Here is a 16475-nt window from a genome sequence, read left to right as displayed (position 1 = left end):
GAAATTCTCATTCTAGAGGTAAGGAATTGGTTCTACCTTTAGTAAGGTTCTTCTTTTCTAAACCTAGAGATCACTACCCAGAAGAAGATGGCTCAGTCATGACTACTAGGTTCCTGCTCAGTTCACACACAGACCAGAGCTACAAGCCACTCACTTCTTCCTGATCTTAGGGAAGCCACAGCTTCGCCACTCTTGGGTCACCCAACACGCCGTGTTGTTTTTGTTGTTATTGTTCTTCTTCTCCTTCTGCGTCGCCTCCTCCTCCTTTTTCCTCCTCCTCCTCCTCCTTCTCTTTCTCCTTCTTCTTCTGTCTTTAGCTTCTCATTCATAGATTTCTTCTATTCATTTTTTTCACTTCACCCAAAATGATAATGGAGCTTTTTAATCATCATCTATGTGAAGTGTATGACTTAGATCTTTTTAGTCATTGGTGATCACTGTGTTTTGATACTACTAGTGGTCTGTGGTCACTATTGAGGCTATGTTCTTTAAGGACTCTTTTGTGCTCATGCTTGGTTTCTATGTTACAATGTTTGCTAGAGCCATGGCTTGACCAAAAAACGTGGACTGACCAAGTTTTGTGACCACAACAGCATAGACTTTTACAGGTGTGCCGTAGGTCCCTTCCTCCACCTCTCCTGAATTAGCACCTATGTCACAGCTGGTGGCTTTTGTAGTCATGGGCATTCACTTTGTAGTTCCCAGTCTTTATCTCACGTTTTCATTTACTTCATCACCCTACGTATCATCTTTGATGAGAGCAGGTCCAAAGTTTCAGTATCTGCAGATTCCACTTAATCCTGGTTACTTGTTCTTCTTCCTCTTTCTTCTGCTCTCCTGTTCACCCTTCCCCTCTTTTCCAGCATTCATGTACCTCCGAAATTCTCTTGAAATCTCCAAGGTAAATCATCCAATTTGAATGTGCTGTTTTCTACTGGGACTCTGAGGGATATTGTCTTAGCTTTTTGGGCAAGCCTTCAATTTCCTTGCCCTGGACTCTACCCTTGCCTCTTACTAGCCCCCTCTCTGGGAACTAAATTCTGTTTTTATTTCCCGCCAGTCACTGATTATGGCCCTACCATGTAAAAAGATTACCAGGCGGCAGGAAAATGATTACTGCCTTGTTCCATGCTGTGGCCAGGGCACTAAGTGCTCATCTGTCTGTCTGGTATATTTGCCTGCTCCAGCAGCCTGCAGACCAACAAAGGACAGGACACAGGTAAGCCAAAAACTAAAACTGGTAGGTACACATCTCTCTTCTTCCCTCCCCCCACAAAGAGTGGTGGAACAAGGGACCCCCATCTTTTCTCTGAACTTTGGGATCTCATAAAAGTAGTAAATGCTGATGAACTGCTCTACTCGTTCTCTTCTAGAAATCACTTAGGTTGTTTGGAAAGCAAGCTTCCAAGAGGCCCCCAAACTGGGTGGGAAGTTCTCTAGGCTGCTCTTGACTTGAGTCACACTTTGCATGTTTACCCCACAATTGCACGTGGGCTCCCACAAGCAGATCCAAAATCTGCCCAGTAGAGAGAAACAGCTAGGCTACGATGGAAATAGCCCTTTTAAGAAGCTATGTCTTAAGGTTTCCTAATTATTTCTTGGGAATAGTTTAAAAATTAAAGGTGTGTCTCAGTAGTAACATAGCACCAAACTCTGCTTAGTTGAACTTTACAAGCAAGTGTTTAAAATGTGACAAGAAGTGAATCTGCTGTGGGCAAATAATTGCCCATCAGCTTTGGCCAAAATCGGACCTTATAATTGGGTACCTATTCTTTCTGTGTCCCTGCATGGTAAAGAATGGAAATAATCTTTTTTTTATTTTTTAAAAAGATTTTTATTAAATTGTAGCTAACATACAGTACTATATTAGTTTCAGGTATACATCATAGTTATTCAACATTTATATACCTAAAGAAGTGATCACCATGATAAGTCCAGCAAACATCTGATACCATACTGTGCCATCACAATATTATTGACTATATTCCCTATGCTGTACATTACATCCCCATGACTTCTTTTATACCTGGAAATTTGGACCTCTATTCTCCTTCACCTTCCCCCCCACTTTTTAATTTTTCAATTACAGTTGACATTCAATATTATTTTATATTAATTTAAGGTGTACAGCATAGTGGTCAGACATTAGTGTAATTTAAAAAATGATCCCCCTGACTAGTCTAGATCCCATCTGGCACTATACAGAGTTATTACCATATTATTTACTATATTTCCTATGCTGTGCTTTACATTCCCATGACTGTTTTTAGGCTACTAGTTTGTACTCTTTACTCCCTTCACCTTTTTCACCCTGCCCCCATCCTCTCCCATCTATCACCCCAACAAATCTAGTACCAATATGACACCATACATAGTTATTTCAATATTATTGACTATATTCCTTATGCTATACCCTACATCCCCGTGACTGCTAGGTAACAACCAATCTGTACTTCTTAATCCCTTCCCCTTTTTCAATCACCCCCAAGCCCCCCTCCCATCTGACAACCATCAAAATGTTTTCTGTATCTATGAGTTTGTTTCTGTTTTGTTTGTTTATTTGGTTCTTTAGATTCCACATTCCAGATTGCATCTGTCTTTCTCTGTCTGACATACTCCACTCAGTACACTATCCTCCAGGTCCATCCCTGCCCCTGCAGATGGCAAGAACCCATTCCCCTCCATGCCCGAGCAATACTCCATTGTATATATGCACCACCTCCTCTTTGTCCATTAATCCATCGATGACACCCAGTCTGCCTCCATATCTTGGCCATTGTAAACAATGCTGCAGTGACCATATGGACGTGCATACCCCTTTGAAGTAGCATTTGGGTTTCTTCAGATAAATACCCAGAAGTGGGATTACTGGGTCCTTCTTTGTCTCTTGTTATGGCCTTTGTTTTAAAGTCTCTTGTCTGGTATAAGTATTGCTACCCCAGCTTTTTTTCATTTCCATGTTCATGAAATATCTTTATTCATCCCTTTACTTTCCATCTCAGAGACTCTCAATCTGAAGTGAGTCTCTTGTAGACAGCATATGTAAGGGCCTTGTTTTCTTATCCATTCAGCACTCTGATGTCTTTTCAGTGAAGCATTTAATCCATTTACATTGAAAGTAATTGTTGATAAATATGTAGCCTTTGCCATTTTATTATTCATAATTTTGATCTTTTTTTTCCATCTTAAAGAAGTCCCTCTAACATTCCTTGGTTTGGTGGTGATGAACTTTGACCCAGTAACTGAACACCAACTTGACACATAAACTAATCATCTCAGTCCACCCATTGCCAACTTGGTTTCCATACACATCTGCTTGAACTACACTTAATCTCCAAGTAAATATAATAACAAAGCCACACTTCCACCACGAGATAGGCAAACTGGTACATAAAATTAACAATCACACCACTCTTCCCCAAAGCTCTCCTATTTCAATCTTCAGCACAGAAGTGATTTAGTTTTATCACCTATCATTCACTAAATATACATGGGTTTTCTGTACCTCCATGTCTTTTTTTTTTTTATAACTATTTAGTTACGACTTTACTTTTTCTAATTCTTAAATTCCTTTTTTTGTTACTTTTCAAAAATTTTTTTTAATTTTTTTTATTAGTTTCAGGTACACAAAACAATGTAATAGTTAGACATTTATCATTTATATCCCTCACACAGTGACAATCCCCCTCCCCCATCCACTATCTCTCTAACATCGCACACAGCCATTACATTTCCACTATCTCTAATGCTGTACTCTGTTTCTTGTAACTATATATATGTATATATATATATAAAATTGTAGTTGACATTCATTATTGTTCAGCTTCAGCTTCAGATGTACAGTACAGTGATCAGTCATCTACATCTTCCCTGAGGTGGTTTCCCTAACAAGACAAGTGTCCATCGGATACCCTACAAAATCTTTACAACATTATTGATTACATTCCCCAAATTGATTTTCATAAGCCCGTGGCAATCTTGTGGTTACTGACTGTGCTTTCTAATCCCCCCACATTCCGCCTTATTTCCACCTATCCTCCCATCTAGCAACCCTCAGTTTTTCCTCTATGTCTCTGAGACTGTTTCTGATTAGTTCATTAATTTATTTTTTCTTTAGATTCCACATATAAGTGAGATCATATGGTATTTGTCTTTCTCTGTCTGACTTATTTCACTTAACATAATGTTCTCTAGGTCCCTCCATGTTGTTGCAGATGGTAAGATTTCTTTCTTCTTTATGGCTGCATAATACTCCATTATATAAATGTACCATAGTTTCTTAATCCAATTGTCTACTGATGGGCATTTCAGTTGTTTCCATGTCTTAGCTATTGTGTATAGTGCTGCAATAAACATAGGGGTGCATAGATTTTTTTCAATTAGAGTTTTGGATTTCTCCGGATAGATACCTAGGAGTGGAATTGCTGGATCATAAGGTAGTTCCATTTTCAGAGTTTTGAGATACCTCCATACTGTTTTCCATAGTGGCTGCACCAATCTGCAATCCCACCAACAGTGCACAAGGGTTCCCTTTTTTCCACATCCTCGCCAGCACTTGTTGTTTGTTGATTTATTGATGATAGCCATTTTGACTGGAGTGAGGTAGTATCTCATTGTGGTTTTTATTTGCATTTCTCTGATGGTTAGTGAGGTTGAGCATTTTTTCATATGTCTGTTTGCCATCTGTATGTCCTTTTTAGAAAAATGTCTCTTCATGTCCTCTGCACATTTTTTAATTGAATTGTTTGTTTTTTTGGAGTTGAGTTGAGTGAGTTTTTTATAAATCTGGGATAGTAACCCCTTATCGGATATATCATTGGCAAAAACCTTTTTCCATTCAGCGGATCCCTTTTTGTTTTATTGATGGTTTCCTTTACTATGAAAAAACTTTTTAGTTTGATGTAATCCCACATGTTTATTTTTTCTCTTACTTCCCTAGCTTGAGGGGATATATCAGTAAAAATCTTACTCCAGGTAGTGTCTGTAAAGTTTCTTCCTATATTTTCTTCTAGGAATTTTATGGTTTCAGATCTTACATTTAAGTCTTTAATCCATTTTGAATTCATTCTTGTATATGATGTAAGGAGGTGGTCCAGCTTCATTTTTTTGCATGTGTCTGTCCAGGTTTCCCAGCACCATTTTTTATTTTATTTTATTATTATTATTTTTTTATTTATTAGTTTCAGGTGTACAAGACAAGGTAATACTTAGATGTTCATCATTTATATCCCTCACACTGTGAACCCCCCCCCCATCCACTATCCCTCCGACCTCACACTGAACCATCACATTATATATATAAAATTATAGTTGGCATTCATTAATGTTTAGCTTCTGGTGTACAATGCCATGATCAGGTATCCACAGTATCCCTGAGGTGGTCTCCCAAATAGGATGCATGTCCATCGGATACCCAACAAAATCTTTACAACATTATTGAATACCTTCCCCAAATTAATTTTCAAAAAAACCCTGAGGCCATCTTGTGGTTACCAGCTGCTTCCAAATCCCTTCACCTTTCCCCTTATCCCCAAACCGCCCCCACACCCATCTAACAACTCTCGGTTTTTTCTTTGTGTCCCCAAAACTGTTTCTGATTAGTTCATTCACATAGTCTTTTCTTTAGATTCCATATATAAGTGAGATCATATGGTACTTGTCTTTCTCTTTCTGACTTATTTCACTTAACATAATGTTCTCTAGATCCATCCATGTTGCTGCAAATGATAAGATTTCTTTCTTCTTTATGGCTGCGTAATACTCCATTGTATAAATGTACCACAGCTTCTTAATCCAGTCATCTACCGATGGGCATTTCGGTTGTTTCCATATCTTGGCTATTGTGTAAAGTGCTGCAATAAACATAGGAGTGCATACAGATTTTTGAATTGGAGTTTTGGATTTCTCCGGGTAGATGCCTAGGAGTGGAATTACTGGATCATAGGGTAGTTCCATTTTCAGATTCCTGAGATACCTCCATACTGTTTTCCATAGTGGCTGCACTAATCTGCAATCCCACCAACAGTGCACTAGCGTTCCCTTTTCTCCACATCCAAGCCAGCATTTGTTGTTTGTTGATTTATTGATGATAGCCATTTTGACTGGAGCCAGCACCATTTATTGAATACACTGTCTTTACCCCACCGTATATCCTTGCTTCCATTGTCATAGATTAAATGACTATATAGGCCTGGATTCATTTCTGGGTTCTCTATTCTGTTCCATTGATCTATGTGTCTGTTTTTATGCCAGTACCTTGCTGTTTTGATTACTGTACCTTGTACTATAATTTGATGTCAGGTATCATTATAACTCCCACTTTGTTCTTATTTCTCCAGATTGCTGAGGCTATGCAGGGTCTTTTATGGTTCTATATAATTTTTTTTTAATTAAATTTATTGGGGTGACAATTGTTAGTAAATTTACATAGATTTCAGGTGTACAATTCTGTATTACATCATCTATAAATCCCATTGTGTGTTCACCACCCAGAGTCAGTTCTCCTAAATTTTAAGATTATATCTTTTATTTCTGTGAAAAATGTTCTTAGTAGTTTGATAGGAATTGCATTGAATACGTATATTGCCTTAGGCAGTATGGACATTTTAATTATATTAATTCTTCCTATCCATGAACATGGTATGTGTTTCCATCTATTTGAATCTTCTTTATTTTCTCTCTTCAGTGTTTTATAAATTTATGTGTACAGATCTTTTACTTCTTGGTTAAATTTATTCCCAGGTATTTTATAGTCTTTGAAGAGATTGTAAATGGGATTGTTTTCTTAATTTCTCCTTCTGATAGTTTATTATTGGTATATACGAATGCAACTGATTTGAGTATTAATTTTGTATCCTGCTACTTTACTAAATTCATTTATCAGTTCTAATATTTTGGTGGAGTCTTTAGCGTTCTCCATGTATAGTATCATGACATCTGCATATAATGGTAATTTTACTTCTTCCTTACCAATTTGGATGCGTTTTATTTCTTTTTCTTCTCTGATTGCTGTGGCTAGAATTCCAGCACTATGTTGAATAGAAGTGGAGATAGTGGGCAACCTTGTCTTGTTCCTGATCTTAGGGGAAATGGTTTTAGCTTTTCCCCATTGAGTATGATGTTAGCTGTGGGTTTGTCATATATGGCCTTTATTGTGTTGAGATATGATCCCTCTATTCCCACTTTCTTAAGGGTTTTTATTTTTTCTTTCTAAATATGCTTTATTTTGGTTTGTGTATATGTAACTTTAATATACCTGAGTGATATTGTGTTTTATATCTCATTATCTCATTTCTTACTTTTCTCACAAAGCATTGTAGCTCTGAGCTGTGCTGCCTATCGCTAATCCTTTGCTTCTAACTGCTGTAAAGTCTCCACTGCAATTTATGTCTTTATTTACCCAATGATGGGTGCAAAGATATATCCTGTTGTTTTCTTTTGCACTTCTCTGATTAGTAATTGGCTTGAGCATCTCCTCCTATGTGGGGAGTCACTTCAGGCTTCCTATTCTATAAATTGTTTGTTCTATATACTGTGCCCATTTTATTTTCTGTCACTGTTGAAGTTTTTAATATAAGCTAGTTAGGTATCTTCTTCCATCCATCCCCACTGGGGATGAACTCTATTCCCAGTGTCCATTGCTGAACAAAAAAAATCCTAATTTTTTATGTAATCAAATTCACCAATGTATTTGGCTTTATAGTTTCTCATCTTTACATAACAAAAATATTTTCCTATATTTCCTTCTAATTAGAGGAATATGTATGATAGAGGTCTCAGCTCTTCCTGAAGGAAGGTCAAGAGAAATGGGCAGAGTAGCCACTTGGAAATGTCTCTCTCAATATTTTTTCCATCCTCCTTTTAGTCAGGTGAAAAAGCTAAAAGTTACATATCTCATATTGCTTTGTAGCACTAGCTAAATGCATTTGTGTGAGATTTGAAAGGTGGGAGTGAGGTAGATCTCACACTTCAGTATACGAGAAATGACAATTAACATCATGAACTCATCCTAGAAAAAGTGCTACCTACCTCACTGCTGAATATCACTACAGTCACCTTTGAAGTACTCCCTTTGGGAAGCTATGCACCGACACCAGCACCTAGTCCACCCTTCAAAGCAATTTTGGAACTCTTTCTGGAATGGCCATCAGATCTGTCATTGTATTACACTTGACGTTTTGAATGTTATCAAAATGTCTTCCTTTCAATATTTCCTTTATCTTTGGGTAAAGAAAGAAGTCATTGTGGGCCAGATCAGGTGAGTAGAGAGGGTGTTCCAATACAGTTATTTGTTTACTGGCTAAAAACTCCCTCACAGACAGTGCCGGGTGAGCTGGTGCATAATCATGATGCAAGAGCCATGAATTGATGAAAAGTTCAGGTTGTCTAACCTTTTCACGCAGCCTTTTCAACACTTCCAAATAGTAAACTTGGTTAATAGTTTGTCAAGTTGGTACCAATTCATAATGAATAATCCCTATGATATTAAAAAAGTTTAGCAACACAGTTGCAACAAGTTCACAAAGTTAATAGTCACACCTCATATGAGAATCACCCAAAAGCTTATTAAAACACATATTGCTGGGCCCCACCCAGTAATTCTGTAGATGTGGAGCCCCCACATTTGCATTTCTAACAAGTTACCATGTAGTGCTCAGACTAGAGTTCAGTTGTTTAGTTACCAGTTTTTTGAGTGCAAGAGGTATTTTTCATGGTGGCAGGGGTCACAGTGGCAGCAGGTATTCATATCTATTGTGGAGTCACTTTGGGGGCTCCCTCACCACTCCTCCAGTCATTCAAAAAATTGTAAGCAAGTATGAATCTCTTTCTGCTTGAAAAAACTAGAGTTATTTCTGTTTTCCATAATGAGCTGGTAATTGGCACAATAGTATACCCAAAATAGCTAGAAATGACAAGAGGATGACCACAAATCCTTGGCACTCTGTCAGGGTGCTGAGTCTAAAACAAGTACCCTTGATATTGTTATAAACAAGAGGAACAGGGGGAAATTTTGTTCCATGGCCAGTGGATTTACTGAGTGAGTTAGCCCATTGATATATCAATTATTTAAGGAGGACAAACGATTCTGCAGCATGTGTAATCTGGGATGAACAAGCATTCTTTTTTGTTTGGGACTGAGGTGTTTTCCAGGATGTAGGTCTTTTAGTTCTCAAACTATATCAAGTTTGTCACTCTATCACTAGTCTTTCCTTAGTCATCTTGAAGAGGTTCCCTGTAAATGGGAAGAGACTAAGGTGGATGATAAAAGTTGGGGTCTGAGAAATTATTTACAGGAGGCATTCAAAATTTGAAGAGCACAACTAGACAGGCTTAAAAGGCAGTACAAAGGGAGTGTTAGCATAAAGCAAAGAGGATTGAGAGTCAAGAGTGTGGGGTCTGGAATCACTTAGGCCAGGGTTTAAATCCCAGTGGCTTTGTTTACCATCTATGTGACCAAACCAACTTTCCATACCTGTGAAATGGGGATTATAATCATACCTATCTGTTGTGCAGTATAATTGAAATAATGCATATAAAGCATTTAGAAGAGTTATATGACTCAGAATAAACACCCAAAACTATGTTAGCAGCCAGTATTATTTTTATGGTAACTAAGGATCTGACATAAAGGGATCAGTAGAAGTTCTTGGGCAGGAATAAGTAGAGATGAGTGAAAGAGATGAAAGGAAGAGTCTAGAGGAGAAAGGGGCTGTGTATCACACTTGGTGACTTTCAGATTCACCTATCTTTGCCTTGTGCATGCCCAAATAAAAAAAGTAAGAATTGAGTTGAGTAATATTTTCTATCTAAAGGTAATGAAACAATGAATGACTCTTAAACTTAATGCTGAAAGTTTAAAATGTACATTAAATTACAATTAAGAAAGTAAATATTTACCAAAGGGCCCAGGATATAGAAAATGGATCCTAAGAGAATGAAAATGTGAGCTTGAAATTGACAGGCCTCAAACAGCAATAAGAGTAGAGAGAAGAAACGAAGTGGGAAGAAGAAAAGGAGGCATTCACTGAACCATGTAGAGAAGTCATTTTTTGCCATCATGGCTGCGTGTGCAGAGGACTTCTGGCTGGCATTTATAAAAACTTACTCATAAAATTGAGCAAGAATAATTTCTGCATCAAAACATTTTTCTCCTCAGCGTTTTCTGCATGGCAGCCTTTACCTCCTTATTCCTCAAGCTGTAGATGAGGGGGTTCAGCATGGGGATCACTGTGGTGTAGAACACGGAGGCCACGTTCTCCTGGGCCAGGGAACTGGCTGTGGAGGGTTTTAAGTACATGAACGAAGCTGACCCATAAAATAATCCCACAGCTGCAAGGTGGGAGCTGCAGGTGCTGAAGGCTTTGGACCGCCCCTCTCTGGTGCTGATGTGTAGGATGCTGGAGAAGATGAAGGCGTAGGAAACAAGGACTGTTAAGCTGCTGACTATGATGTTAAATCCAGCCAAAAAGAAGATGGTTATCTCAATATCACGGGTGCTAGAGCAGGAGAGCTTCATGAGGGGGAGGATGTCGCAGAAGTAATGGCTGACGAGAACCTCACAGTAGGGCAGTTTTAACATGAGGCTAGTCTCAATGGTTGAGCCAATGAGGCCCATGAGGTAGACCACAGCCACGAGCAGGGAGCAGACAAGATGAGACATGGTGATATGGTAAAGCAAAGGGCTACAGATGGCGACATAGCGGTCGTAGGCCATCACTGTGAGCATGTAACCCTCGGCAATGACAAACACGAGGAAGAAGTAGAGCTGTGACATGCACCCGGCATAGGAGATGATGTTCTTCTCTGACACGAAGTTCACCAGCATTTTAGGGGTAATGACAGAGGAGTAGCAGAGATCCAGGAGTGCCAGATTGCCGAGGAAGTAGTACATGGGGGTGTGAAGCTGAGCATTCACACAAATCAGTGTTATCATGCCCAGGTTCCCTATCATGGTGACCAAGTAGATCCCCAGGAAAAGGAGGAAGAGGGGGAGCTGGAGCTCTGGCTGATTTGTTAGTCCCCGAAGAATGAACTCTGTCACTGTAGAGTGATTTTCTGTCGCCATTCTCCTTTGGGAGTCCTGTGAGGATTAGAGAGAAGAGCCTATGAAAGACTACATCTGAGCCTTTCTGGTGAGGCTAGGGACCAACATTTGTTTCTTACTGAGTGATCTTGACCTCTTTCCTGACTGGGTCTGTACTCCCTCTAATGCTTTCTAGAATTCAGACAATTTTGCTGTGATTCAGAGGAAATGAAGGTGAGAAACCCACTCTCCCCCCAGAGCTTTACCACCCTCATGTTCCTCAGTTACCCTACAGGTGAATACAAATGTCTTTTATTTATAGATTTTGAGTTGACTTTTGTCCCAGTAAGAGACTGTCCCTTGTCACCTAGGCAATCCAAAATATTACCATGAAATGAAACGTATGGCAAGCTTATTTCAATACCAGATAGTATAGTCCAGCAGTTAAAGCCCTACGAATTACTGGGTGACAAATCAATGTCCACATTTGAGAATAAATGGAATTATAATATCAATTCACAATTTTATTCCATGATTAAAATACATGGAAATATTTTCCAAACATTCTGTTGCTATACAGATCTGAATTTTCATTAGGCATCTGGAATTTGTTCTAATTTTTCATTGAGCTTGGGACTTTAGGATAGTTATTCTTAGTTTTAGTTATACTAGTAATCACCTGAAGAGTTATTTAAAAATATCAATGTCAGGTTCCTCCTATAGTAATTCTGATTTATTGATCTGTGGTATTTCTGGGCATTGAGCTCTGTGTTTCTGGGCAGGTGATAAAGTTTAGCTACAGATAGTAAAGGTTTTGTTTTCTTTATAATTTTGTGTTTATTGGAACTAGAGTAATTTTGTATCTTGAAAATTTGGCGTTAAATGCAGTTTATCCTGAGGAAATTAAAGAAACTGAGGAACAGTTTGAGGTTGCTTGTTCTCCATGTGCTGACTAACCTCAGGGAGATTCAGGTAGAATCAGGATGCGGAGTAAGTAGGTGGAATTAGAAATAGAACATACTGCAATTTGCAAATGATTTAAGTGGTAAATGGATGTTTTCCCTTATGCCCCCTCTTTGCATACCCTTAAATGCTGGTATCCTTTGTGATCACTTAATCTGTGGCCACTTTCTCTCTTTACACCAACTGTATCTTCTGAATCATCACAGTCTCTCTCATTGTTTCACCATACGTCTGTTTCTATGCCTTTGATTTCCAAATTACTACTTATTGTTTGTCTGTTTTTAATGTCAACTTATGACCAATGCAGAAACGATTTGTAGCTGATGGTAATTATACACAGATACCCAAGAGGCTCCCTGATAGGAATCTTGCTGCATCTAAGTCAAATGGCACTTAAATATTGGTCTTGAGAAGCAACTCCTATTCCTGGGTGTTGCATTGTCTTTGATGATTTTCCTTCATTTGTCTTTTCTACCTGATGAGGAAAAAAAAGGAAGAAAACATAATTTATAAAGCAGATAGTATTTTGCTTCTGATAATTTCCTTAAGTAATTGGCTAAAAGTAATTTGATAGAGTCTGTTGACTAATTGTCTAGTAGTGAGCAAGAGCTTCTGAAAGCTTACTTGCCTGACAGGTTGAACTTTCTCAAGTTTTCAACAAAATTGGTCATTAGATGAATGACCTTAAAAATTATTCTTTGGCATCCAAATTGGGAATGAAGAAGTTAAATTGTCGCTATTTGCAGATGACATGATGCTGCATATAGAAAACCCTAAAGACACCACCAAAAAGCTGTTAGAAGCAATCAACGAATACAGGAAAGTTGCTGGCCACAAAGTCTATGTATAAAAGTCCATTGCATTCCTATATACTAACAATGAAATCTCAGAAAAAGAAATTAAAAAAAAATTCCTTTTGCAATTGCGGCAAAAAGAATAATATACCTAGGAGTAAACTTAACCAAGCATGTGAAAGACCTATATGCTGGAAACTAGAAGACATTTTTTTTAAACAATTGAAGAAGACACAAAGAAATGGAAAAATATTCCATGCTCATGGACAGGAAGAATCAACATAGTTAAAATGGCCATATTACCCAAAGCAATATACAGATTTAATGCAATCCCCATCAAAATCCCAATGGCATTTTTTTAAAGAAATAGAACGAAAAATCATCAGATTTGTTTGGAACCACAAAAGACCCCAAATAGCCAAAGCAATCTTAAGAAAAAAGAACAATGCTGGAGGTATCACACTCCCTGACTTTAGCTTGTACTACAGGGCAACAATAATCAAAACAGCATGGTATTGTCAGAAAAACAGACACATAAACCAATGGAATAGAATTGAGAACTCAGAAATAAAACCACATAAATATGGACAGATACGTTTTGACAAAGAAGCAAAAAACATACAATGGGGAAAAGATAGCCTCTTCAATAAATGGTGCTGGGAGAATTGGATAGCCACGTGCAAAAGAATGAAACTGGACTTCTATCTCTCACCATGTACCAAAATTAATTCAAAATGGATCAAAGACTTAAGCATAAGACCTGACACAATAAACTGCATAGAGGAAAACATAGGTACTAAACTTATGGACCTTGGGTTCAAAGAGCATTTTATGAATTTGACTCCAAAGGCAAGGGAAGTAAAAGCTAAAATAAATGAATGGGACTATATCAAACTTAAAAGCTTCTGCACAGCAAAAGAAGCCATCAACAAAATAAAGAGGCAACCAACTGAATGGGAGAAGATTTTTGCAAACAGTGCCTCCGATAAGGGGCTAATATCCAAAATATACAAGGGACTCATGAAACTCAACAACAAAAAACCAAACATTTCTCCAAAAGAGGACATACAAATGGCAAATAGACATATGAAAAAATGCTCAACATCACTAATCATCAGAGAAATGCAAATAAAAACCACAATGAGATATCACCTCACCCCAGTCAGAATGCTATCATCAACAAGACAAATAGTAACAAGTGTTGGAGAGGCTGTGGAGAAAAAGGAACCCTCATACACTGTTGGTGGGAATGCAGACTGGTGCAACCGCTATGGAAGGCAGTGTGGAGGTTCCTCAAAAAATTACAAATAGAATTACCATATGACCCAGCAATCCCTCTCCTGGGTATCTACCCAAAGAATTTGAAATCATTTATACATAAAGACATGTGTGCTCCAATGTTCATTGCAGCTTTGTTTACGGTGGCCAAGACATGGAAACAACCAAAATGTCCTTCGATAGATGAATGGATAAAGAAGTTGTGGTACATATACAAAATGGAATACTATTCGGCGTTAAGAAAAGATGATATAGGAATATTTGTGACAACATGGATGGATCTCGAGAGTATAATGCTAAGCGAAATAAGTCAGACAGAAAAAGCAGAGAACCCTATGATTTCAATGATATGTGGTATATATACCAAAAACAAGACAAACAAATGAGAAACAAAAACTCATAGACACAGAAAATAGTTTAGTGGTTACTAGAGGGTAACGGGGGTTGGGGGAGGGAGATGAGGGTAAGGGGGATCAAATATATGGTGATGGAAGGAGAACTGACTCTGGGTGGTGAACACACAATGGGATTTATAGATGATGTAATACAGAATTGTACACCTGAAATCTATGTAAATTTACTAACAATTGTCACCCCAATAAATTTAATAAAAAATAATAAAAATAAACAAAAAATAAATAAATGAAAAACAAAAGAAAGCAAGAAAAAAGTAAAAGTGGAATAAAGGGCAGTTAGTAGAAACAGAAAACCAATAGCAAGATGTTAAACTTAAACTCAGCCATATTGATAACTGAGTTAAATGCAAATGTTTTCAATATTCTAATTAAAATGCAAAGAAAGTCATATTAGATGAAAGGAACTACCTAATGGTATGCTTTTCCAGGAAATACACTTTAAATATAAAGACACGGATAGCTAAAACTGTAAGAATGGAAAAGGATATACTATGCAAACATCAATCAAAGGAAGTAGACTGACTATATCATCTTTAAAAAAGTAGACCCAAAGCAAGGAATATTAGTATAAATAAGAAGGGACATTTTATAATAATAAAGGAGTTAATTCATCAACACATCATAATTTTCCTAGTGAGTTAATCTATTAACAGAGTTTCAAACTACAAACTGACAAAACTGAAAGGAGAAATAGACAAGTCCACCATTACCTGGAGATTGAAATACTCCTCTTTTATTATTTGATAGAACTAGTGGGAAAATTAATGACGACATAGAAAACATTCACAAATTGACATTTTTTAGAACTCTCCAAGTAGCAATAGCAGAATGCACAATCTGTCAGGTGCATATGGAGCAGTTTTCTAGATACAATCTATTCTTGCCAAAAATAAGCACTGTACCTTGAAAAAGTTGATATCATGTAGAGTATAAACCCTTACCAAACAGATACAACCTATAAATAAGTTATGGAAAGACACCTAGATAATCTTCAAATATTTGAAAATTAAATACATACTTCTGTCACAGGGGTCAAAGGAGAAGTCACAAATTAAGTTAGAAATTAACATTTTGAACTGAGTAGCATGAAGATCCATGAATCAAAATTTTGAAAACACTGCTAGAGCGATGTCAATAGGGAAGCTTGTCATTCAATGGTTGTTTTAAACAGAAGGAAATTCTGAAACGAGTAATCTAAGGTTTCACTTTAATAAACCCCAACAATGGTGCATAATGAAGAAAACAATATAGATACGCATGGAATTCAATGAAATCAGAGACAAACAGTAGAAATAAATCAATGAAATTGAAACTGGTCTTTGAAAACATCAGTTATATATATATATATATATATATATATATGTCTATATCTATATCTATATCTATATCTATATCTATATCTATATCTATATCTATATCTATATCTATATCTATATCTATATCTATATCTATATCTATATCTATATCTATATCTATATCTATATCTGTTTCTATATCTGTTTCTATATCTATATATCACCTACATCTATATCTGTTTCTATATCTATATCTGTTTCTATATCTATATCTGTACATCTACAACAACTTCTACATCTGTACCTGTACCTGTACCTACATCTACATCTATATCTTTATCAATGGAGAGAGGATGAATCATATATAAAGGAGCAGAAAGGAGATGGGGATGCCATCTGACATCTCAGTGACAGTACAGGGACCTAGGACAGAGGGGTCTGACACAGGAGAGCAGCAAAGGGAATGCTAGGCTGAAAGCCGTGCCTCACGTCTGCAGCGTGAGTCCAGAATGGGTGGAGGACACAGGCCTTCAGGAGAGATATGAAATTGGTACATTTCCCCAAATGTTTGGACGTTTGGAAAATAATATTAATTGGCATTTGACAGATACCATGGAGCATGTGAAAATATAAAGGAGAGATACTTAGTATCGGATAAGTATTACAATTCCAGGAAAAATGTCAGGTAGTACAAATAGTTAAACAT

The 16475-nt window shown here is 37.3% G+C and overlaps 1 protein-coding gene across 1 annotated transcript; it reads right to left on the bottom strand.

Moving 5' to 3' along the window:
* Positions 1 to 10135: 10135 nt before the first annotated feature.
* Positions 10136 to 11071, bottom strand: OR8A1 (olfactory receptor family 8 subfamily A member 1; the record flags this gene model as incomplete). Its single annotated transcript, XM_081037878.1, has 1 exon — positions 10136 to 11071. Exon 1 carries the CDS (start codon positions 11063 to 11065, stop codon positions 10136 to 10138), a length of 930 nt encoding a protein of 309 aa, XP_080894004.1. The 5' UTR covers positions 11066 to 11071.
* Positions 11072 to 16475: the final 5404 nt, after the last annotated feature.

The sequence above is a fragment of the Rhinolophus hipposideros genome, assembly GCF_964194185.1.
Source record: "Rhinolophus hipposideros genome assembly, chromosome: 24".
Taxonomy (NCBI): Eukaryota; Metazoa; Chordata; class Mammalia; order Chiroptera; family Rhinolophidae; genus Rhinolophus; species Rhinolophus hipposideros.
Note: the sequence above shows the minus strand (reverse complement) of the source record. Positions and strands in the feature narration are given on the sequence as shown.